Below are 26,585 nucleotides of genomic sequence, written 5' to 3' on the forward strand. Positions count from 1 at the left end.
ATTAATTTGTTAGGAATGGAACATAAACAACAATTTATCATGCTTCCTTTTATTCTGTTGTATTTGAAGTAATTTTTAGCAGAGTTAATGGCCATTTGAATGTCTATCTAATTTTTGCCTTGGTGTTAAAGTGCAATTGACAGACAAATTTATGTACCGTGGTGACCTTTGATCCAGATGTAGTAAAGTGAGGAAAATTGGTAACTTCTTTGTAAAAGCTCTGTGGAATCTATAGTTGTTTTAAAGAATGTTTGAAAAAGACCTTCAAGAGTTTGCATCATTTGTAAAGGAATTAATTATAATTTTCTTGGATAATAGGAAATTCTGGTCCATGTGACCTGGTGATCCTCGACCTGGATGCAGCAGCAAAAGGAAGGAAGTTAAGGAGCCATGTGGCCCAACAGAAAAGAGAGCTGAGGACACAATGAGAGCTATAAAGGAAGGAGCTGGAGGGTGAAGACCCAGATACAGAAAAAAAGAGAAAGTAGATAGTGACAGAAAGAGGGTGGGCACTGACCTCGTGTGAGGAGAAGATTCTCTCCCTCTTTTTCTGGTTGGCTGAACCGGAGGCAGGAGCTCTTGTAGGCAATGTGCAAGCTGGCTGCACAAAAAGGTCTAAACCTGGACAGGATCAAACAATCTTCTTTAGCTTAGCTGAAACGTTTGATGTAGTGTATCAATCAACCATCGATCATAAATATCTTTCCATCTGCCTAAGATGATGCCCAGGCAGTGAATCAAATTGGTTGGGGATAGGATGGTTTTGCACTTTTACTGATGGTTGGAGGGTCCAACTCATGAGAAGCAGCTTGTAGCAAAAGTGCCACATGTGAAATGGTTATCAGGTATAATAGTGTTTTGCTGTTTTTTTGGTGTTTGGCACCTAAGGTCAAGTCACTGAGGACAAGATTGTCATTGTGACACTCAATGGGCCCCCAGGCGATGTTGCCATTTTCCTCTGCCGTCAGCTATTGATTCCCAGGTGTGAAACTCAATGTGCAGTGCAGTCAGCTGACATTTTATGCCATGTTAAACACTATGTCTTAATGGTGAGGATGGAGCTTTAACACAACTGGAGTGGATTTCAAATGGAGATAGAATGTGTCAATGAAAAGGGATGATCTTCCCATGTTGATGCACATGAAGATAATGAACTAACTGTTGAACATCACAATAGTGAATGATTCTGAATGGACATTTATTGAATAATTGAGCATCACATTTTTCAGTAGGAAATCATTGCACTTTGGCAAATCATTCTCTCTGCATTTGACCACCTTATGGTGTCAGGAGCCCTGGAGGAAAAGAATACCAAATAAAATGCATGTCACAAAAACAGAATATGATCCACTCTACATATCTATCAACAATGGGTGTCTCAGCAGCATTTTCAGAAATGCTAATGTGATCTGCCGTGGATTAAGTGGAATGTTGCAGGAATATGAAGTCAAAATCTCAAATTTTGTGATTGTAATGATGGAGAAATTGCCAACAATTTCGATAATAAATACACAGACAGGTCAATGTAGAAATCTACTTGCTTCTCTCAATAATTCTCTGCTCCTCCATAGGGTCTGTTCTTGAAGTCCAATAAGTTAAAATAAAAGTTAAAGTTTCTCTATTTGTCACAAGTAGGCTGATATTAACACTACAATAAAGTTACTGTGAAAATCACTCTGGCACCTGAAGGAGAATTTAGCATGGCCAGTGCAACTAATCAGCATGATTTAATTAGAAATCACTGCATAGTTGAGAACTGTTTTCTTTACATCATTAATCCCACTTTAAAAGCAGTAAAGTTGCAGCTTGTTAGAAATAATTAAACTGTATTTTAATGGCACATAGTTTATAATTACTACTAAACAATCTTTGTGGCCATGGAAAACTAATTTTAGATTTGGAGAATGTCAAAATTCTCCATTATAATCAAATATTTGCATTCAAAATAATGAAAAATGTTTGTCTATGGTATTGCAGATTGTACCTTAATGCCATGTGTATGTCCGAATAATTGATCACTATAAAACTTTAATTCAGAATGAAAGATTTTGCGCATTTTATTTCTTATTTGCTGTCTGTGATAATCCTTCAATGTAATTGATTAGTTCCCCTACTTGTAGACACCATGATTGCTGTGTGCCTCAGATTAGGTGCTTATCCTTCTGGAGTAGAGTTTCAATCGTTCTTCTGCAAAATCAGATGAGACAAGGCTAACACAAAATAAAGTGCTAGAAATATATATTTAATCCATCTGCGCTTTAAGAAAATAGACACATAGGCTGAAATCTTACCAGAAGATGGTGGAGTGTTGTTTCTGGCAAGAACACCAGCATGTCTCTCTCCAGTAAACCGGTCAGTTTTCTCTCCAGATTCCACCACACTCTGTTAAAAAAAATCAAGGGGGTGTGATTTACATAGAGGTGGGCAGGACTTAAACATGCTAGCAAAACCCAGCTGCTGAAAGATCAGGGCGCTATCTTTAAAGAGCACAGCACCTTCACATGTGATGGGCAGTCACTCTCACCTTACCTCTAGTATTCAGCTCTTTTGTCCATGATTGAATCAAGGCGGTAATGAGGTCAAGACCCTGGTGGAATGAAACTGGGCAGCACTGAACAGGTTATTGCTGAGTAAGTGTCGTTTGATTGCACTGTTGATGACCCCTTCCATCACTTTATCATCAGGAGTAGACTGATGGGGTGGTAATTGGCCAGGTTTCTTGTATATAGGACATATGTGGGCAATTTTCCACGTTGTTGGATAGAAACCATGGTTGTAGCTGTATTGGAATAGTCTGGCTCGGGTTGTAGCAAGTTCTGAAGCACAAGTCTTCAGTACTGATGCCGGAATATTGTCAGGGCACATATAGTCTTAGCAGAATCAGTAACTTCAACCATTTCTTGATATTACTGGAGTGAATTGAATTGGTTGAAAACTGACATCAGTGATGTGAGTGGGAGCTTGCACAATGAGAGACAAGTGGTGGGAGTTTAAAACATGCATCTAACCTGTTTAAAGTTTCAAAATCTAAAGTCTAAAGTTTATTTGTTAGTGTCATAAGTAGGCTTACATTAACACTGCAATGAAGTTACTGTGAAAATCCCCAAGTCACCGTATTCTGGCACCTGTTTGTGTACACTGAGGGAGAATTTAGCATGTGTCAGAGATCCTGGGTACCAGCAACCTTAGTCACACTTAATCGACTTGGTTACAAACAACGCTAGGCACAATGCATAATCCAATACGAGGCCTTTAATGACTTGTGCACAAGGAGCAACCAGCTTACAGTCTTCCTTCAACTGTTTCTGAAGTTACAAACAAACAACTTGGCAATTATAGTCAATTACAGCAAATCAGAAACAAGCAATTTCTCTAATCCTTCATTTGCATCGATGTTAAATCCTGGCTTTTTGCCCTTTCTCATTCGGTGAAAAATTGTCTTTCGCTAATCCTTCATTTGCATGGCTTATCCGCATATCTTGCCTTTGGTATTTGTTATGGAAAAATCTGCTCTCGCTCACCCTCTGGTGAAGGCCAAAAACAGAATATTATGTGACCTACGCAGATGAAGATTAGCCTGTTCATGCTGAAATAGCAGACACTGATTGCTTTTGAAGATCTGTAAACATTTTCCACTACTGCACAGAGAATGCACAAAACTTTAAGTTGAACACTTTAACTTCCACACAATTTAACTTCCATACTGTGAAACTTCAATCTGAACATTTTAACTTCTACACATGCACTGCAGGTTACATAGTCTTATGTTGAAAGCCACAGATGTGGTCTTTGCTTTAATAAAGCAATGTTTTAACAAAAGATTGACATTAGCAAGGTTATTATAGTGAGTAAATTAATTAATGTATTGTGTTGGAGTCTTCCTCAGTATTGAATAATTAAATACACCTCCTAATTTGATCACAGTAAGAAGTTTCACAACACCAGGTTAAAGTCCAACACATTTACCTGGAATCACGAGCTTTCAGAGTGCTGCTCCTTCATCAAGTGAGCGGAGAGGCAGGTTTCACAAACACAGAGACACAATTGCAAGATAATGGTAGGAATGCAAGTCTTTTCAGGGAATCAAGTCTTTACAGGTATAGACAGTGCAAGTTGCGAGAGGGATAATCACAGGTTAAAGAGGTTTGAATTGTCTCAAGCCAGGACAGTTAGTAGGATTTTGCAAGTCCAGGCCAAGTGGTGGTAGTTACATGTAGTGTGATACGAACCCAAGTTCCTGGTTGAGGCCGTCCTCATGCATTTGGAACTTGGCAAGCAGTTTCTGCTCAGCAACTCTGCATTGTTATGAGTCTTGGACGCCGCTTTGGAGAACGTCTACTCGAAGATTGGAAGCTGAATTCTCTTGACTGCTGAAGTGTTCCCCGACTGGAAGGGAACACTCCTGCCTAGTGATTGCCGCGCAGTGTTCATTCATCCTTTGTTGTAGCCTTTGCATCGTCTCAATGATGTACCACCCCTTGGAACATCCTTTCCCGCAGATAAAAGACTTGCATTCCAACCACTATCTTGCAATTGTGTCTTTTTCCACATATGCCTTGCGCGTGAAACCTACCTTTCCACTCTACTGATGAAGGCACAGTGCTCCGAAAGCTTGTGATTCCAAATAAACCTGTTGGACTTTAACCTGATGTTGTGAAACTTCTTACTGTGCCCACCCCAGTCCAACACCAGCATCTCCACATCCTAACTTGGTGTCATGTCATGGAAGATGCAAACTTCTTTTTCGGAAGTAGAAAGTATAGGAAAGACTCAGCAGCATTTTTGAAGGGAGGAACAGAGTTAAAGTTTCGACTCCAGTATAACCCTGGGGCGAAGGGCCTGTACTGCGCTGTAATGTTCCATGTTCTTCTGCAGAAGTCTTTTCAGAGGCTGCAGCTGGTCGCGTTCCCTGGGCAGTTTGGCTGGTCCTCCCGTGCGGCAGGGGGCGCTGCGGTGTTTGACGGGCTGCACAGTGGCGGGGGGATGATCTTTCACAGCGCGACAGCCCAGGTCCCGCACATGCGCAGTATGAGCGGCCTTTTCCAGTTTGGCGGAATCTGCCGGCCCGAGAAAATCGCCTGGGTCCCGGGTGATTGCGGGTGAAGAAGCCTGAAAATGGTTGGTAGTTCCCCGAAAGAAACATCAATTCCGGTAGCTAACGGCTGCGGCGACCGCATGGAGCCGCCGGATGGCGAAGGCGATGTTGTGTTGGGCAGGATGGCGTTAGATTGTCGCCAGCTCCTGCTGCCGATGTCTCCCTTTCCCAACGTGGCCATGGGGGTAGAGGCTGAGGAAGAAGCCCCAGTCCAGGACAGGGCAATACAGGGGGGACGGGGCCAGAATCTGTCAATAACACAAATGTTCTGGACTAAATGGGTTTTTAAAAAATATATTATTCTGCACTTTACCCCTCCCGTGCTATAACTGCACACTGGCTTAAATCATTAGATGCTTGTCCTGGGGTCGTCTTTACTCCACTTAGGCCTCGGGCTCTACCGTACAAAAGAGTTAATGATCTGATTTGTCGTTGGGTGCCAACGTTTTTAGAACTTTACTCCCTTTAAATCGCTATTTTTTTAATTAAAAAAAGTGGGCCTCCGTGGTTTTTATTGCCAATCTCTCTCATTTATAGGCGCTACTTTAAAAAAATACCCATTGGTTGAACTTGGTGCTACTGTACTTTAAAATACTTGTAAGATGTACATGTAGTAAGAGACTTCAGTATTTTTAGATACGGGGGACAGACAACAATCTCCGACAGTTTTGTTAACGGTTAGTGCAGTTTGTCCAATATTACATTCCATTAAGCTACTTAATGGCAAGGGTTTGCAAAATGGAATATTTCAGTTTATGATGTAAGATGCAAGTTTCAAGCAGCAGAGATGCACACTTTCTGAATATGAACAATGTCGTTTTCACTAATCAAGTAATGTCTTAATGTTAATTGTGTACTGTTCATATAGCTGCGTTATACATTTTGGAAACAGGGCATTGCTATGAAGTTTGATAGGATTGACTGGCTTGGTTGAGGACTGGAGTCATAAACCATATTGGGTAAAGACATTGTTTCCTTCTTTAGCGAGTGTTGGTAACTCTGATGAGTTGGTTTTACAATTTTACATCTTCTTGGTTACTTTTACTGATACCAACTTTAAAGTTCTCAAATTGTTGTGGCGGAATTGGAACTTGTGTTCTCTGGAACATTGTCAAGGTTTCTGGTTTGCTTGTGTGGTTTATGACCACTACACCAAACCCATTTAAGAAATAGCACTTCCGTGGATATGCTGGGAAAATACATGTGTGGAAATGTGCAGGTCCGGATCTGTGTTTAGCCTGCTGCAAAAAAACTTCAGCTATGACCAAGCAGTGGGGTTATGGGGATAGGGCCTGAGGCTCAATGAGCCAATTGGTCTCCTTCTGCACTGCAGGGACTTTATGATTCTGATTCCATGTGGTTTATGTCATCGACAGGTAGAAGTGCAGGTGACTGTGGGAGAATTACACATAAAGCATTCCTGATGCAAAAAATACCTTTAGAGGTTGGTGTGATTTCAAAGGTATGGGAAAGAAAGTGCACTTTGGCGATCCTCTCAACTAAAATAATAATGGAAAAGCAAGGAGTATATACAATTTTAAAAGTAACGTTGCAACATGAAAGCTTGAGGAATTTTCAGCAGGCTCTGACTAACATCCCTACGAGGTTTGATTGGATTGACTGGCTTGGTTGGGGACTGGAGCCACATAAACTATATTGGGTAAAGACAGACTGTTTCCTTCTCTAGCGAGCGTTGGTAAATCAGTTGGTTCTTATAATTCTACATCTCCTTGGTTACTTTTACTGATCGCTGTGAGAGGACACAGGTTTAAGGTGCTGGGGAGTAGGTACAGAAGAGATGTCAGGGGTAAGTTTTTCACTCAGGGTGGTGGGTGAGTGGAATCGGCTGCCGTTGGTGGTGGTGGAGGCGAACTCCTTAGGGTCTTTTAAGAGACTTCTGGATGAGTACGTGGGATTGAGGGTTATAGGTAGGCCTAGTAGGTAGGGATATGATCAGTGCAACTTGTGGGCCGAAGGGTTTGTTTGTGCTGTAGTTTTTCTATGTTCTGTCTTCAGGAAAGACTTACTGGACACGTGATCCCCATTGTTTAAAATGACCGGATTTAAAATAGGCTGATGCTTATTTTGTTTAAAAAGGATTTAATCATTTGCATTCATGCTTATTTAGGACCTGCCAGTACTATTAGTGCTGTTTATTTTAGATGGTTGACAGTCAGTGTTTTAGAAAATAAGACGACAATCGGTGTGAGCACCACATGCTTTCATTTCATGAGAACTGGAGGTGCCCATTGCACTGGACACTGTTCACCTGTGACTTGTCCACTACGCAGACAGACCCAGGGAACTGTATAAGTAAAACAATGTCTCAATTCAGCAAACAAGGCCATGTATGTAAAAATCCGTTCCACTTCTGAAACCGTTTGAATCAGTGACCCTATTAACTGATGCTTGTAGTGAATTCCTGTTGCTGTAAATAGTCTGCAATAAATTGCCACAAAATCTTTTTCTTTTAAAACATCAATACCAGCATTCAGCTGAATATACATTGGAAGTATGAAAATCTGATTTAAATATTACTGAGCACAGGGTATTGAGTAGTATATTCGAAACAGATGCTGACAAAATAGGAAAGTATTGCTTTTAATTTGGAAGATGCTAATTGTGGGGGGTGTGGCCACAGTCTTGGTCTTGAGATAGCCTGTTTATCTTAACATTTGAGGAGGGAAAATGGTAAGATTTTGGAAGATTGCCATTATGCTTTCGTTAAACTCTGGAATTTCTTCCCTGAAAGTGTCTGTCTCATCACCTCTCTCTTTTAAGAGCTTGCCTTTTTGGTACTTCAGCCTCAGCTGAACCTTGGCTTCCAAAAGTAATCAAGTAGGAAACAGCTTGACAGGAAACAAACAAAATCTCTGGTTAACCAATGTTTATTCAAACTGCTGACGTTGAACGACTGATTCTGATTGAAATTGCCTTTACACAGCCATAGGCCAGTTTTTCTGATGGTACCAAAGTTTCAATAACATATATTTAGTTAAAGCACTCGAATCTGGGCAGTTATTCATTTTAATTTGAAACCATAGCTCACTGATGTAACTAATACTCATGGTGTTTGCAGTAGTGAAAGTAAAAGAATCTCAGCTGAAATTTTTATTTTCCATCATGTGCTTTCAGATTGAGGTATATTAAGTATCAGAGCTTATCCTGCAACGGCTAATTTGCTCTTGTTCAGTGCTAATGCAAATCATGGCAACACAATGTCCACACAGTGCCAGGAACCCCGAGTTCGATTCCTAGCTTGGGTAACCGTCTGTGTGGAGTTTGCACATCCTCCCCATGTCTGCATGGGTTTCCTCTGAGTGTCTTGGTTCCCTCTCACAGTCCAAAAGACGTGCTGGGCAGGTGCATTGGCCATGCTAAATTCCCTCTGTGTACCCGATCAGGCGCCGGAGTGTGGCGAGTAGGGGATTTTCACAGTAACTTCATTGCAGCGTTTAAAAAAAATATTATTTCTGAGCAAATAAAACTGATGAGATTGAGGGTATTATTAGGAATATATGCAAAAATATCTAACTCAAATATAAAGGAAGCATTATCATTCTTGGTGACAAAATCCTGAAATTGAAAATCCAGTCAAGCACTCCCTATGTAGCAACTCTTGTACCTCATCTTTGGGCTTTATTTGTTACTGTCTTTGACTACTGGCTTCTGAAGTATATGACATAATTTCCAAGTTGTTGAGATGGGGTATGGATGCAGAGTTTTTAACCTTGTGTTAATGTCACTAATCTCTGGCTGGTATCTCCGAATTACTTTCAGTTGACCAAATTGTTCATAATTCAAATATGGTACATGTGACTTTGGTGATTTTGTTAACTTGCCGCTGGGAAATATCGCAAGGTAAGTGGGCATCAGTGCATGTTTGTGGAAATTTATGTAACCTACTTCTCAACAATGAAGAACAGTGATCTAATTGATGATTGCAAAAGATAGATACATGTGAGGTAGACTATGCCAGCTTTTGATTGTTTTATAGTTCAGGTGCACATGGCTTTCTTTATTCGTATATATTTAGTGCTGATGTAAATTTGTTTGTGAAACTGCTCACAATTGGTATAAGGGTGACAATGTCTATGGAACTGCTAGGATGTGTGACAGTTTGGCAAGTATCTAAACAGATTTTGGAAATTTTCACCTTGGTGTTCTTAACACTAACTATACTCTTTCTCCTTCAAACATAGGGATTTGTTAAAGTTGTGAAAAGCAAGGCGTACTTCAAGCGGTACCAAGTAAAGTTTAGGAGGAGGAGAGGCAAGTAAATTGGGGGCCTGTTAACTTCCTAGAATTCAGACCCATATTTTAATTAGCAAAGTTCCTATAATCAGTGATGGAATTATTATAAAATGTCCTTTCTCCCATTTCCAGAGGGAAAGACTGATTACTTTGCACGGAAACGCTTGGTGGTACAGGACAAGAACAAGTACAACACGCCAAAGTACCGGATGATTGTACGATTCACCAACCGGGACATCATATGTCAGGTAAAGGACTTACATTAATAGTCTATTCCATAATAAAAAGGGGCTATTACCAGCAAGTGAGAAAGTTATTGAACGTTGCAATTTTTGGTGATGTTTAAAGCCATGCAAGTCAAACTCAATTCAACATAAATGTACTACAAATGATTATACTTTATTTTACAGATTGCATATGCTAAAATTGAGGGTGATTTCATTGTATGTGCTGCCTATGGCCATGAATTACCCAAGTACGGAATAAAGGTTGGGCTCACTAACTATGCTGCAGCATATTGCACTGGTCTGCTTCTTGCCCGCAGGGTAAGTTCAGTAGCTTCCAGGATTTTTGCTTGCATTATTTTAAAGCTGTTAATTTATTGAAAGTACACTTGTTAAGACAATTTCCTTATTGAGATTCTTATTGTAGGATTTAGAACTATTAATACTTAGTTTTTAATGGCTGTTAACGACAAATTGTAGCGAAGCTGCATGTGATGCATATGATTCTTGTCTTGAGTAACCAACTACAAAATGTAAAGTTTTGGGCACAAAGTTTTACAATGGTCTTTGAATTGCCTATTTTGTCTACTTTACAGTAATGGCTATATATCCAAAGTATTTTATTGGCTGTCAAACACTTTGGGATGTCCTGAGGTCATGAGAAGTGCCGAATAAATGCAAGTCTTTCTCGTTGTTGCAATACTTAGATATATACAGGAGTTCTTAGTCATAAGATTACCTTTTCTAAAACATCTGACTGTTAACATGAACAGCAGTTATTTCAATTTACGCAATGTCTTTAATAGTGAAAAAACATCCCAAGGTGCTTCACGAAGGTGAAATCAGAGACAAGGGAGAAGTTACTTGAAAGATTACTAAAAACTCCACCCAAGAGGGTGTGAAAGGTAGAGATTGACCTGGAGGGGTTTAGGGAGAGAGTCAAGGCCTTGGAACCAGTTGAAGGCACAAGCATCAGCGGAGATGCACGAAAGACAAACGTCAGGAATGTGATTTGTCGATTTTGCGGGGTGGGTCACGTTAGAAAGAGATATATCAAGGCGTGGGCCTATAGGCTCTAGCTAGAATAGAAAAAAAATCAATGTTCCAGGCTACTGAGTGCTACTTAATTTCTTTGTTTTTGTTCATTTATGGGTTGTGGGTGTTGCCTGGCATTTGTGTGGCACGAATCTTACTTGCCACTTGTCAGCCCAAGCTGCATTTGCAGATGAACTCTGAGGAGTTGAAAATGATACTAAATATCGTGCAGTTATTGGCAATCATCCCCACTTCTGACATTATGGTGGAGGGAAGATCATTAATGAAGCAGCTGAAGATTGGGCCTTGGACACTCCCCTGACAATCTCCTGCAGTGATGTCCTGGAGCTCAGATGACTGACCTCCAACCACCACAATCATCTTCCTTTGTTCCAGGCATGACTTCAGCCAGCAGACGGTTTCTCCACAATTCCCATTGATACCAGTTTTGTTGGGGCTGATTGATGTCAAGGACAATCAGTCTCTCCTTACCTCTGGAATTGAATTTTTTTGTCCACGTTTGACCAAGACTAATGATTTCAGGAACTGGCTGTGGTGGAACCCAAACTGAGCAGCAGTGAGAAGGCTATTGATAGCACTGATAGCACTGTTTAAGATGCCTCCCATCTCTTTGATGATCGAGAGTAGACTCGTGGACTGGTTAATGATCAGGTTGGATTTGTCCTGTTTCTTGTATGTATGGGACATACCTGGGCAATTTTCCACATTGAGTGGATGCCAGTGTTGTAGCTGTACTGGAACAGCTTGGCTAGGGATGTGACAAGTTCTGGAGCACAAGTTTTTAGCACTACTGCTGGGATATTGTCAAGGCCCATAATCTTGGCAGTATCCAGTGCCTTCAGCCTTTTATTATCACGGGGTGAATTGAGTTGGCTGAAGACTGATCTCTGCAACTCAGGGGATCTTTGGAGGAGGCCGAAATGGGTTGTCCACTTAGCATACCTGGCTGAAGATTGGTGCAAATGCATCAGTTGTGTCTTATTCTTGCTGAATTTTCCCATAGCTTATTGGATACTTATTGTTAATCCGCTCTGTGTTTGGAGGTTACAGAAAGCTATGAAGATTGGCTATCCCTTAAAGGAATTCCAACACAAAGAATAATATTTTCAGTTTGAGGAGTTGGTGATATGGGGTCTAAGTATATTGACAGAGACGGGTGATTGGTGAGCCAGACATCAGTAGTTTGGATGAGTTGAAGTTTAGTTGTCAAGAAAGTCAGCCAGAAGAGCCTGGAACAGGTGCATCTAGGGAGGAGACGAATATAATGTGGTGGATGTGTAATTGGATTAAGTTGGAAATAAGTGGTTTTCGTCATGAAGAGTATATGTGACTCGAGATTCTGCTTGAGGTAGAATAGGAGGATGTTTTTGCAAACTGTCTGGTTGTGCCTTGTGAGTGACCAGCTGAGATAAAGGTGGGGAGGGACATTAGATGTGGTTGGCAGCAAGAGTGCAAAGTCTGTGCCTTTGGTTGAAGGTCTGTGTTGGCAGTCAATATGAAGACGCTGTTCCTGAGGAAAAAGGCAAGTTACTGCGGATGTTGGAAACTGAAACCAGGAGAGAAAATGCTGGAAAATCTCAGCAGAGAAAAGAGCTGATGTTTCAAGTCCAGATGACCCATTGTCAAAGCTTTGATAAAGAGTCATCTGGGCTCGGAACGTCAGCTCATTTCTTAAAGATGCTGCCAGACCTGCTGAGATTTTCCAGCATTTTCTCTTTTGGTTTCTGTTCCTGGGGAATTTTTCCCAGGAGGCAAGGAATGAGATTGTGGAGCCTTTAGTTTTGGTCTTTGGGTCCTCACTGTACACGGGGATTGTAAGAAGTCTCATAACACCAGGTTAAAGTCCAACCGGCTTATTTGATAGTAAATGCCACAAGCTTTCAAAACGCAGTTCCTTCGTTCTCCATTCTCCTGACGAAGGAACTGCGTTCCGAAAGCTTGTGGCGTTTACGATCAAATAAACCTTTGGACTTTAACCTGGTGTTGTGAGACTTCTTACTGTGTTTATCCCAGTCCAACACAGGTGTCTCCACATCACGAGGAGTGTGCCAAAGGACTGAGAGTGGGGAATGTTGTTCCTCTGTTCAAGAAAGGAAATAGGAATGACCCTGATAATTATAGGCCAGATAGTCTTACTTCGGTGGTCGGTAAGTTAATGGAAAGGGCCCTGAGAGGTAGGATTTATGACCATTTGGAAAGATGCAGTTTAATCTGGGATAGTCAGCATGGTTTCATGAGAAATAAGTCCTGCCTTACAAATTTGATTGAATTCTTTGAGGAGGTAACTAAATGTGTAGACAAAGGTAGAGCGGTTGATGTTGTATACATGGATTTTAGTAAGGTGTTTGATAAGGTTCCCCATGGTAGGCTCATGAAGAAGGTAAGGAGGTGTGGGATACAAGGAAATTTGGCCGATTGGATAAGTAACTGGCTGTCTCATAGAAGACAGAGGCGGGTGGTGGAAGGAAAATTTTCAGACTGGAGGCCAGTTACCAGCGGTGTACCACAGGGGTCAGTGCTGGGTCGTCTGCTATTTGTGATTTTTATCAATGACTTGGAAGAGGGGGCTGAAGGGTGGGTTAGCAAATTTGCTGATAACACCAAGATTGGTGGAGTTGTGGATGAGGTGGAGGGTTCTTGCAGGCTGCAAAAAGACATTGATAGGATGCAGAGCTAAGTGGCAGATGGAGTTTAACCCTGATAAGTGCAAGGTGGTTCATTTTGGTAGGACAAACTTAAATGCGGATTACAGGGTCAACGGCAGGGTTCTGAGGAATGTGGAGGAACAGAGAGATCTTGGGGTTCATATCCACAGATCTCTGAAGGTTACCACTCAAGTGGATAGAGCCGTGAAGAAGGCTTATAGTGTGTTCGCGTTTATTAACGGGGTTTGAGTTTAAGAGCCATGGGGTTATGCTGCAACTATACCAGATCTTGATGAGACCACATTTGGAATATTGTGTTCTGGTCACCTCATTATAAGAAGGATGTGGAAGCACTGGAAAGAGTACGGAGGAGATTTACCAGGGTGCTGCCTGGTTGGAGGGTAGGTCCTATGAGGAAAGGTTGAGGGAGCTGGGGCTTTTTTCTTTGGAGCGGAGGATGAGAGGCGACTTAATAGAGGTTTATAAGATGATGAGGGGGATAGATAGAGTGGACGTGCAGAGACTGTTTTGTTAAGTGGATGTAGATGTTACTAGGGGGCATAACAATGAGGTTCATGGTGGGAGATATAGGAGGGATGTCCAAGATAGATTCTTCACTCAGAGAGTGGTTGGGGTGTGGAATACACTGCCTGCTGTGATAGTGAAGGCAGACACTAGGAACTTTCATGCGGTTATTGGATAGACACATGGAGCACATCAGAATAATAGGAGTGGGATAGCTTGATCTTAGGTTTGGACATAGCTCAGCACAACATTGAACATAAGAAATAGGAGCAGGAGTAGGCCGTCTTGCCCTTCGAGCCTGCCCCGCCATTCAGTAAGATCGTGGTTGATCTGAAGTGGATCAGTTCCACTTTTCCTGCTTTCTCCCCATAACCCTTAATTCCCTTGTCTATCAAAAACCTATCTACCCGTGACTTAAATATATTTAGCGAGGTAGCCTCCACCACTTCAACGGGTAGAGAATTCCAGAGATTCACCACCCTTTGAGTGAAGAAGTTCCTCCTCAACTCTGATCTAAACTGCCCCCCCCCACTTATCTTGAGGCTGGGGGGCAGTTTAGATCAGGGCTGAAGGGCCTGTACTGTGCTGTACTGTTCTGTGTTTCTATGAATGTGTCACTGGTGTTAAAATTCAGCATCCAAGCTTTCAGTCATAATTCTGATATAGCAAAACTATGCGCAGATTTTCTGTAATTTGGCTTTTTGAAACAATTAAGTTGTATTCTTTAAGCGTTTGGTGAATATTCTGTGGCAAAAGTTTGCTTTTAGATCCTAATGTCAGCATCATGTTCTTCCATAGCTGCTGCGTTGGGTCACATGTGGAATGAAGTGTCATCTACTCAGCATGAACAACATGTTTTAACCTCAGTACAAAAATAGTATAGAGCAGAAAGTCTGAAATAAAAACTGGAAATATTCAACAGATCAAGACAGCGTCTGTGAAGAGAAAGTTAAAGTTTCAGGTCACAAACCTTTCATCAGAACAGTTCTGAAATGTTAACTCAATTTCTCTTCACAAACGCTATCTGACCTGTTGATATTTCTTAGTTTAATCCCAGTCTCTGAATGAAATATCTTTTCTTCCTGGTAAAGTCAGTGCTTGAACGTACTGTGCCTTCCGTCACATTGTGGGGATTTTGATGAAAAAATTTCACTGCACGACTTGCATGAAATTTGTATGCCGTGTATTGGAATTCAGCTATCCACAATGTATACGATAGATATGCTAAATTATAAACATTGAAGCTTGACTATGGACAATATAACTTTCTGAGCATTGCTGTTATTATGGGTTTGCTTTTGACGAGATAAAACCTGTAATAACTTTTTGTCCTTTTTTTAAAAGCTGCTGAACAAATTTGGCTTGGATAAGGTCTATGAGGGTCAGGTAGATGTGACTGGTGATGAATACAATGTGGAAAGCATCGATGGGAAGCCTAGTGCTTTCACCTGCTACCTTGATGCTGGACTTGCCAGAACCACCACAGGCAACAAAGTCTTTGGAGCTTTGAAAGGTGCAGTCGACGGTGGCCTGTCTATTCCACACAGGTATGGGAGATGTTCAGGCATTGTCTTTTCTTAAAAAAAATTGATGACATTTCATTATTTCAAGCTTCAGTTTTGTGATGTGATGCTTGATGTTGAAGTGCAAATAGTGCAAACTGGAAAAAGCAAGGCTTTTGACTGTTGCTTTTGAACAATTGGATGGAAGTGGTGTATTATATTGGGGATTGGATTCATAACTCTACTAATTCCTGACCTTGACAATGCCTTTGAAAATGAGGCATTATCTAACTGGAATAAAAATGTGGATCGGCCATGCCGAGTGTCAATGCAATAATAATATCATGGTCTCCGTTATAAATCTACACAAAAATAATGCAAGTAAATTTCAAACTCGAATTTCTGTAACTATGGCTTTGACTTTTAAGAACATAAGAAATAGGAGCAGGAGTAGGCCATCTGGCCCTTCGAGCCTGCCCCGCCATTCAATAAGATCATGGCTGATCTGTCGTGGCTCAGTTCCACATTCCCGCCCTCTCCCCATAACCCTTAATCCCCTCTCTTATCAGAAACCCATCAACCCGCGTCTTAAAAATATTTAGCGAGGTAGCCTCCACCACTTCAATGGGCAGAGAATTCCAGAGATTCACCACCCTTTGAGTGAAGAAGTTCTTCCTCAACTCCGTTCTAAACCGCCCCCCCTTTATCTTGAGGCTGTGCCCCCTAGTCCTACTGTCCTTTCTGAGCGGGAAGAGTCTTTCCACCTCTATCCTATCTATCCCATTCATCATCTTATACGTCTCAATGAGATCTCCCCTCATTCTTCTAAACTCTAACGAGTACAAGCCTAGTTTATTCAGCCTTTCATAGCTCAACCCCCTCAACTCCGGCATCAGCCTAGTAAACCTCCTCTGCACTCCCTCCAAGGCCAAAATATCCTTGCGTAAGTACGGCGCCCAAAACTGCACACAGTACTCCAGCTGCGGCCTCACCAATGCCCTATATAGCCGCAGCAAGACCTCCCTACTTTTATATTCAATCCCCCTCGCTATGAAGGCCAGCATCCCATTCGCCTTCCTGACCACCTGCTGCACCTGCAAGCTGGGTTTTTGCGACTCATGCACAAGGACCCCGAGGTCCCTCTGCACCGTCGCCTGCTGCAGTTTTTCTCCACGTAAGTAATAATCCTTCCTACCATTATTCCTACCAAAGTGGACCACCTCGCACTTGCCAACATTAAATTCCATTTGCCAGTTCCTGGCCCATTCGCCCAGCCTATCTAGATCCTTCTGCAGACTCTCCACACCCTCCGCACAATTTGCCGTTCCTCCAATCTTGGTGTCATCAGCAAATTTCGACACCATACACTCGGTTCCCTCCTCCAGATCATCTATATAAATGGTAAATAGCTGAGGCCCCAGCACCGACCCCTGAGGCACTCCACTAGTCACCAACCGCCAATCCAAATAGCACCCATTGACCCCCACTCTCTGCCTCCAATTTGACAACCAATCCTCTATCCACGCTAACACCCTACCCCCAACTCCATGCCCCCTGACCTTTTGCAATAACTTCTTGTGAGGTACCTTGTCAAAAGTTTAGTAGCTATTTTATGATATATCAAGTGCCAAAGAATTTTTGTTTAAAGACTGGACTGAAAGGACCTTATGCGTTCCGCAAAACAGAAATATGAATGAAATACTTAACGCACAGATGATTTTTAATTTCCCAGCACCAAACGATTCCCAGGTTATGACTCTGAGAGCAAGGAATTCAACCCTGAAGTCCATCGTAAACACATCTTCGGGGTGAACATAGCAGAGTACATGCGCTACCTGGCAGATGAGGATGAGGAGGCCTACAAGAAGCAGTTCTCTCAGTACATCAAGCATGGAGTCACAGCTGATATTGTAAGCAATTGTATTCAACCTTTTCAGTATTTTATTCAGTGTATGTGATTTTCTGTCTTCCTTTAGAAACTGGTGTTTCGTAGGCTAGGGTGTGGTTAGGAGATTGTAGGGGAAGTGTAAAGTAAGTGGCCCTATCGAAACATCCTTGTGTAAAACAAAATCAGATGAAAAAAGACCAGCTGCGTTCTGAGGTTGTTTACAGGAGGCTGGTTGATTAAGTACTACTTTATGGTGATGTGTTTATAATCCTGCTAGATATTCAAATTTGGTAAATTTAAGTTTACATTGGGCAGGGGGGAGCATAAGCATATCCTGCTTAATGTATTCTTTGTTATGTTGGTTATTTTTTTCAAATGTGTCCATTAACATTGTGCCACTAAAATTAGGATAGGTGAACATAAGAACATAAGAAATAGGAGCAGGAGTAGGCCATCTAGCCCTTCGAGCCTGCCCCGCCATTCAATAAGATCATGGCTGATCTGTTGTGGCTCAGTTCCACTTTCCCGCCCTCTCCCCATAACCCTTAATCCCCTCTCTTATCAAGAACCCATCAACCCGCTTCTTAAAAATATTTAGCGAGGCAGCCTCCACCACTTCAACGGGCAGAGAATTCCAGAGATTCACCACCCTTTGAGTGAAGAAGTTCCTCCTCAACTCCGTTCTAATCCGCCTCCCCTTTATCTTGAGGCTGTGCCCCCTAGTCCTACTGTCTTTTTTGAGCGGGAAGAGTCTCTCCACCTCTATCCTATCCATCCCATTCATCATCTTATACGTCTCAATGAGATCTCCCCTCATTCTTCTAAACTCTAACGAGTACAAGCCTAGTTTATTCAGCCTCTCCTCATAGCTCAATCCCCTCAACTCCGGTATCAGCCTAGTAAACCTCCTCTGCACTCCCTCCAGGGCCAAAATATCCTTGCGCAGGTGCGGCGCCCAAAACTGCACACAGTACTCCAGCTGCGGCCTCACCAATGCCCTATACAGCTGCAGCAAGACCTCCCTACTTTTATATTCAATCCCCCTCGCTATGAAGGCCAAATGCTTGGACAAAAAGAGGTTGGTTTTACGAAATGGGGTTTAGGGACAGAATTCCATAGCTTAAGAACTAAGCAACTGAAGACTTGGTAGAGTGCTTAAAATCAAGGATGCAATAGTGTGCAGAATTAGAGGAGTGCAAAGATGTTTGAGGTTGTAGGCTGGATGACCTACATATTGGGGAGATATGAAGCCTAACAATGATTTGAAAATGAGGGATGGGAGTTTTAAAATCTGTGTTGCTGGACTAGTCAGTCACAGGGATAATGAGAAAACTTCACTTGGTGCAAGTTAGAACATGGCTAGTAGTTTTGGATGGGTTCAGGTTAACAAAGGATGGAAGTTGGACTGCATTGCAATCGTTTGAAGCAATTGAGTAAAGACACACAATGGTTTCAAATGAGCTGAGTCAGGGTCCAAGTGCTGTAGTGGACGTGGAATTATATAATCTAACTGAAGCAGGAAGCTCATCTCATGGACAGATAGGTTTCCAAGATTGTAAAGGTTATGGTTCAGCCTCTGAAGGTATTTTGTATGTGAAGAATGCTGGATCATGTTAGCTTGTAGTACACAAGCTGATTTAAGAACCATGCAGGCTGGGTCTTGTATATTTGAGAGGGGATAGGAAGTGTTTGCATTGTTCATCTGGCCGAGTAATTGGGAGACAAGGTAGAGATGAAATTGTTGCTGCTGCAATTGGAAGGAGAAGTTGCTTATTTTCTCCCTCTTCAATTGTTGAATTTTGACAGTGATCCTTTTGCGGATTTGATGGGCAGCTATAAAGATAGGTGTACTGCCAGTGCTGTCCATCTTACACTCATGAGGACAAACACAAATCAGCAATATTTTCTTCTGTGGCATAAATTGTTGTAATTGTTTGAAATTTGGCATTCTTGCATTTGTCCTGATAAGTACAAGATGAAAACTTTTGGCAGTATGTCTCAATAATATTCAAGGTCTGTATCACTAAGAATGCTTCCAGCACAAGTAGATTATTCAGCCCACACTGTTCTGACTCTTTGAAAAGCAGTTTAGATTGTCCCACTTCATGTTCCTTTCTGTGTGCACTTGAAATCTTTTTCTTGCAAATTATTGAGTTTTGTTTCGACACTGCAGTAGAATCTGCCTCTAACATCCTTTCAAACAGTGCACACAAGATTGTTAGCACTGGCTGCATAAAATAAATTCTCTATGTCACCAGTTGCTTTACATTTATGCCATCTGGTTCTTGACTCTGCAAATGGGGAGTTTCTCTATACTTACTCTGTCTAGACCCTCATGATTTTGAACACCTCTATCAAATCTCTCAACAATCTTTTGGAACAAACACTGCTTATTAAATCTATCCAAGTAACTCCCTCATCTTGTGCAAATCCTTTCTTCACTCTCTAATGCCTTCACATCCTTCCTAAATGTGAAGTATGGAATTGAATACAATATACTCCAGTTGAGGCTGAAGGGGAGGCAGTGGTGGTATTGTCACTGGACTAGTAATCCAGACACCCAGGGAATTCTCTGGGGACATGAGTTTGAATCCCACCAAGGCAGATGATGAAATTTGAATTGTTCAACATCCCTTTCAGAATCGTGTCTTTGGTTTATTCTGCCTCTCAAAATGTGCCACTTTGCAATCATGTGTTAAAATGTATATGCCAGTGTCTTCTCGTTCCACCAGCTTATTTGTCTCCTTGACCTCCATCACTATCCTCCTTGTGGTTCACAGTGCCACGTTCTTGTTTGTTTTGTGCCATCTGCAAATTTTGAAATTTTGCTGTGTACCCAAGAATAAATCATGAATATAGATCAGGAAAAGTAATGGCCCTGAGGAAGACTACTGCATGTAGACCTTCCTTCAATCCAAAAAATAACTGGCCACCACCGCAGTTTACTGTTACTTTGTATCCATGCTGCTGCTGTCCTTTATTCCATAGGCTACAAATCTATTGTGTAGAACCTCATTAATTGCCTTTTGGAAGTCTGTGTATGTGGACTGTTATCCTCGTTAATTGATTAAAGTACAAAATAACTAATAGTAGAAAAGAGAACAAGACACAGTGAGAAATCCACAATAGTGACATGTAACAATGTTAGAAAGAAACTGTGAAGTTACAATTGGAGTGATTGAAGAAATCACATTACTCTGGGTTAAAAATATTGGCACTGCTTATGACGGCGAAATGTTCAAAGTCAGTTTTAAAAAACTGAAGTAAATATTGAGTTGTGGTGCAAGTTTCTTGATTTACTTTATTACTGTCACATGTATTAGCGTACAGTGAAAAGTATTGTTTCTTGCGTGCCAAACAGACACAGCATACTGTTTGTAGAGAAGGAATGGAGCGCAGAATGTAGTGTTACAGCCATAGCTAGAGTGTAGAGAAAGATCAACTTACTGCAAGGTTGGTCCTGTCAAAAGTCTGATGGCAGGAGGGAAGAAGCTGTTCTTGAGTCGATTGGTATGAGAACTAAGTTTTTTTTCTTTCAAAAACTTTGATAGATCGAAGATTTGTACAAGAAAGCTCATGCTGCTATTAGAGAAAATCCTGTTCATGAGAAGAAGCCTAAGAGAGAAGTCAAGAAAAAGAGGTATTGTACACAAAGACTGTCCCCAGCAATCCTTACAAAAAATAAAATTCAACTTCTAATCTTAATTCAATCAACTACAAAAAAGCATGTTGCAGTAGAATGTTATACTTATTTTAAGTGCAGAACAAACTAAAGGAATTCTGTTCTTGTAATTGGAAGAGTGGAATTTTTAAAAACTTAAGTATAAATATATGCATATTTACTAGTGGATAAACCGTGTTTGTAAACAAATTCCTATTTTGGGCACCCTTAAAAATGTTGCTCTTGCTGTGTACATATATTAATGAGCCTAAAATCTCTCATAATTCAGTCAATTGACTGCCCTGAGTATGTAAACTCTAGCTGGTTACTGAAGGGTGAAAAGATTATTTGCTGTTCAACCCAAATTGGCAGCATCCACTTGAAAATAAGTTTTCGATATCAATTGTGGCTGCTTATTAAAGTAAGGCACTACTGTGTTGGTTCCATTAATATGAACCCATTGAGGCTACTCAAGCTGCCTTCCTGCCTTGTGCATTGCTTGCTTATAATGACCTGTGAGCCAATTTTCAAAAAAAACAGAAATACACACAGTGCTTGAAGTACTTTGAAAGGAGAGAGTGTAAGATATCTACAAAGGGCTGTGGTTGTGGAGGCTAATCATCTCAACCCCAGGACATTGCTGCAGGAATTCCTCAGGGTAATAGCGTAGGCTCAACTATCTTTAGCTGCTTCATCACTGATCTTCCCTCCTTCTTAAGTTCAGAAGCACGGATGTTTACTGTTAATTTCAGTGTTTTCTACAATCTGTGATGATACTAAAGCAGATGGTGCTTGCATGCAGCAAGACCTGGATAACTTTCAGGCTTGGGTTGATGTGAGATCCAAACGTTAAGTGCTAGGCAGTGACTATATGCAACAAGAGAGAATCTAACCATCTCCTCATGACATTCAACAGTATCATTATCACTCATTTCCTCACCATCAACATCTTGGGGTCACCACTGATTGGAAACTGAACTGGGCCAGCCTGTGACTACAAAAGCAGGACATATGCTGGAAATTATGGAGTGTGTGATTAGTTATTTAGTACCCTAAAGCTTATCCAGTATCTACATGGCAGAAGTTACAAGTGTGATGGAATATTCTCCACTTACTGGTTGAGTGCTGTTCCATTAACACTCAAGGACAAACCAGCCTGCTTGATCAGCACCCATCAACCTTCTTAAACATTCACTTCCTCCACAACTCATGTACGCAGTCATGTGTACCATCTGCAAGATGCACTGCAGTAACTTGCCAAGGGCAGCAGATGTATGGGAACATCATCACCTGCAGGTTCCCCTTCAAACCCCACATCCTGACTGGGAACTGTGTTGCCATTCCTTCGCTATCACTTGGAGAGGGCCTGGGTAAGATGCTCATCAGAATTGGTGCAGAGTCGATGGGCTGAATGGCCTCCTGCACTGTGGGAATTCTATGTGAGCCTGCCCACCCCAACCCCATACAGGATTGGGAAGCCACGAAACAGTAATTTTGCCTTGATTGGCTCATCAGTGGGTGCTCCCATGCCACTAATTTGCCAATCAAGGCAAAATTACTGTCTCGTGGCTTCTCAATGCTGTATGGATTAGGGGTGTACATCTGATCCCAATGTTGGGTTCCCAACAGGACTTCATCCTGTATTACATGCACGAACTGCAATGAACGCTGAAATCATTTTGGATCAATGCATTTGTATAAAACCAGTCTTGACACTCAATTATACAAAGGAAAAATTAATATTGAAGTTGCCAAGAAACACTTGCATTTCGCTGCAGATCATAAGTGCAATAATTAAGTTTCACACTTTATTGTTTTCTACTGCTGTCAGCTCTGGTCCTCATTTGTAAGGTTACAACTACTGGCTGATTGCAGGGCATTGAATTAATTTAATGCATTGTTGCCCACCAGATGTTCATTTTCTCTGTAAAGAAGCCGTAATTTTATGGTGAGAAATATTTAACTATTTTGTTCTTTTTGTAGGTGGAACCGTCCCAAGATGTCATTGGCACAGAGAAAGGACCGTATTGCTCAAAAGAAGGCTAGCTTCCTCAGGGCACAGGAACAGAATGGCGACAGTTGAAGGGTCGCCATCAGTCATTGTTAAATACAATAATTCATTTAATGATTCATATAAACTGTTAAATAAATTCAAAAGAAAAAGTGTTTCTCTTTGTCTCAAATGTTAAATATGAAGGGGAAAATGCACTTCATTGGAATTTTACTTGCCTGATATGTCTTCCCCCTCAGTTACAACCGGCAGAGACTCGATTCAGACTTAACAAGCCGATGATTCTTATGCTGAGGAATAAGGCAGCATAGGAAAAAGTTGGGTTGATGGGGCTTTTGCCTACTTTCTAATGTAATCTGAAACCATAGGACTGATCTCATGCATAGTGGGTTTTTTTACTGTTAATGCTGATGACTTGATAAATAGGAGGATGTTTTTAATCTTAATTGTATTTAGATATAGAGTTCACTAAGGTAGAGTAATGCTTCAGATAATCCTACAAGCAAATAATTTAACTATTGGTGTGATCTTCGTTGTCTGGTTGCTAGGTGTGCATCTGTACACATCAGAAGGATTCCCTGAATCTTGGCTTTAACTTGTATTTTGCCTTCTTGGTCTTTGTTGGTAAGATAAAGGGAGGGAAATGGGTCAACTGAGTATTCGCTTTGAAGTGATATGGGATCATTTATATCCATCTGAGTAAGTAGGCAAGGTCTTGTTTTATCATCCAAAAGATGGTGCTTTCAACAATCCATTAGAGATGAGGAGCAAGATGGGAGAAAACACGAATACACAAATTGGGACAGTAAAGAGATTGAATAATGCTAAGATAGATGAGCTGAAAAAATGTCATATAGTGCAACTTGCACTACTGTCAGAGAGCATTCTCTCACCCTGGATAAAGATATATACCTAATGTTGTATCTAGTCTGTTTTGTCCGAAGTGGCTGGCTTTTGCTGTGAACACAAACAAAGCAGTAACTTAATCCAAGTGCCTTAAACCTAGAACCCAAAACATTTTTCAAATGTTCCCTCATGGAAAAAAAATCACTGATCTGAGGTAATTTACCTAAACTGAGATTGTGACCACTTCAGAGAAACTGCTTTAAATCTGAGTTCAACAACTTGCAACCTAACTTGGGCTAGGGGGAAAATAGTGCCATGGGTTAGGAAAGGAATGAAGTTTCTGGATCAATATATTTTCAGTCCAACATGAATCTAATTCTGGAAAATTAAAGTAGGGCAAGAGGGCAAGTGAAGTATATTACAATAGGAGATCATCTACCGAATGGTGACCGACGTTCTTTGAAGTAATGATGGAAAGAAACCAGAAAACCAAATTTAAAAATGCTCAATTAAGAAAGAAGATTGAAAAAAAGTGATTGTATAGTTCAAGAACAAAATTAGGCACATGAAAGGGAAAAGGAAGGGCATCCAGAGTAAATGCACAATGGATGACAAAAATGCTAAAACCAAAAAGACGCTTGTCTGTAAAGGTTATAAAAAGTACAGGTTGGAATTGTAAAAATGGAAAGTAAAGGACCAAAAAAGATAAGCAGGCAATATTAAATTGAACCTTAAAACACAAAAATTGTTGGCAGTTAGCGAAGGAAAAAGTTGGGCCTGAATGGAAATCTTGATGTAGGAACAAAGAAAGGATAATTATTAAATTAGGACTTTATGTCCATCTTCATAAAGGAAATGTATGTGAATGCTACATTGCAAGAGGGAAAGTATAAATAGGAGTGTAATAGACATGCATGCTAAAAGGCTCAGGGAGAGAATTCAGAGTTTGAGTAATGCAGCTGAACATGCAGGCAGCAGTAAGTGGTGTAATTAAATCAGGGATGTTCAACATGTCAGAATTAGCATAAATGGTTCAAAGGCTTGGGCTGGAGGAGGCTACTGAGATGGGGCAGGATTAGGTAAGAGAATTTTTAACAATTGATGCTGCATCAGGATCCATTATAGGTCACATGATGACTAGAGGGAACATGGTAAGATACAGGCACCAGAGTTATCGATGAGCAGAAATACATTTTGGCTTGGTGGCACAGTAGTTAGCACTGCTGCCTTGCAGCACTAGGTACCTGGGTTCAATTACTGACTTGGCTGACTGTGGAGTTTACAAATTCTCCCTGTTGCTGCATGGGTTTCATCCATAGCCCGAAAGACGTGCTGGCTCAGTGTATTGGACAAGCCAAAATTCTCCCTCAGGGTGGCAACTAGGGGATTTTCACATTAACGTCATCATATTGTACTTGTGACAATAAAATATAAACTTTAAAACTTGGGTGGAAAATTGGCTGACTTAAAGAGCATTGGAATCATCAAACCTTGAGTAATCAAATACAATGAATGAGAGTTTTAACAGCAGCTAAACTGAGACTGGGTCAGAGCCAGGTGATGTTACAGAAATCTTAACAGGCAGTTATGTGATCTGACACACATTTTTGTGAAACTTTTGGCTGCCAGGGAATCTATCGCGGGGCCAGAATATCCCACTGGCAGGAAGCTTCAGAAATTTTCAGCCGAAATCAGTTGTGGATGGTCTGGCTCAACTTCAGATCAGGCAGAGTTTGTGGTGACCAAAGGCTTCCATCTTCCTAGTGTTTAAATGAAAATTTCTGCTCATTCAATACTGGCTGGATTCAAACAAGCAGTGTGACACATTGGAGATGGTGCAGATAAAGCCATGTATTACTAGTATATACGTGGGACCAGAATATGTTGTGGATAAGGTTGAAGTATGATTTATGCCACAAGATACCAGCTCATCATACTTAAATGTAAATGGGTTATGCTTTTCAACAAACTACAATTGACTGCCTCTGGTTTAAAATAACAATACTCCAGGAAATTTCCAGTCTCATTATATACATAGTTCATCTGGTCAGTCAAAGGCCTATGTTATGATTGTCCTCTAAATCAGTCATTAACTTTTGAATGAACTATTTGCAACCTTATTGAAATAATGTCAACTAGCTTATGCAGATTTCATTGATTGTCATAAATTACTAAGTGCAGACATTTCATCCAGATTCATTGTAACGTGTGTCCTTGAAATGTATAAGTTACTGATTCTAATTGATCTCAGCCTTTCACAATTCTCTGGCTATCCTTAAGGAAAGCAGCTATTAATACAACTACACCCCCGCCACCCTTTCAGAGTAATACTGGGCAGCATCACAGCAGATCATTGTGTGTAAATATTTGGTTATTTTGCATTGTAAAGGTACAGACAAAATTGTTTGTTATACAGCAGAACCACAGGAGCGCTGAGCTCACCTCATTTGTTCATCCTCCATAAAGCTCAACATGGTGGAAGTAGAGAACAAAATGGGGAAACAACTAGATATACGCTCAGGAAACGTATATTTGTCAAAGCTGAGGCATACATTTAAATGGTGACAAATAAAAATCTAAATGCTGGAAATCTGAAATAACGCAGCTAAACAGAAGAAACTGATTCTAAACAAAAAGGTCTGACTGTAATTGTATTGTTTTCAGTTTAAGTTTCATGATGGAAGTGACAGCTTACTATAATCAAATTATAAAAATTATTTTGTTGACAGCAGCAATGTTCCCATTAAGGTAGATCTTTGACCACTGCAGTGGTCAATCACCCAACTGTTTCTGGTTAATATGCAAATAGGCTTGTCAACCAAACCCAATACCAGACAGAAGTTGTTGACAGTGCAAAATGGAAGAAAATGGACCTTGG

At 41.0% G+C, this 26,585-nt stretch overlaps 1 protein-coding gene across 1 annotated transcript; it reads left to right on the top strand.

The window, feature by feature from the left end:
• The first annotated feature begins 5,029 nt into the window (after positions 1 to 5,029).
• Positions 5,030 to 23,016, top strand: rpl5b (ribosomal protein L5b). The gene is made up of 8 exons (XM_080195228.1): positions 5,030 to 5,118; positions 9,298 to 9,367; positions 9,482 to 9,597; positions 9,760 to 9,894; positions 15,144 to 15,346; positions 17,034 to 17,211; positions 20,741 to 20,829; positions 22,834 to 23,016. Exons 1-8 carry the CDS (start codon positions 5,116 to 5,118, stop codon positions 22,931 to 22,933), a joined length of 894 nt encoding a protein of 297 aa, XP_080051354.1. The 5' UTR covers positions 5,030 to 5,115; the 3' UTR covers positions 22,934 to 23,016.
• Positions 23,017 to 26,585: the final 3,569 nt, after the last annotated feature.

This window comes from Carcharhinus amblyrhynchos, chromosome 9 (genome assembly GCF_965287045.1).
Source record: "Carcharhinus amblyrhynchos chromosome 9, sCarAmb.v2.hapA, whole genome shotgun sequence".
NCBI classification, from domain to species: domain Eukaryota; kingdom Metazoa; phylum Chordata; class Chondrichthyes; order Carcharhiniformes; family Carcharhinidae; genus Carcharhinus; species Carcharhinus amblyrhynchos.

Excerpts from the sequence above, each read along its gene's own strand:
- rpl5b (XM_080195228.1), top strand. Across the intron at positions 17,212-20,740 it reads ATGGAGTCACAGCTGATATT|ATCGAAGATTTGTACAAGAA; the intron begins GTAAGCAATTGT and ends AAACTTTGATAG. Across the intron at positions 20,830-22,833 it reads AGAGAAGTCAAGAAAAAGAG|GTGGAACCGTCCCAAGATGT; the intron begins GTATTGTACACA and ends TTCTTTTTGTAG.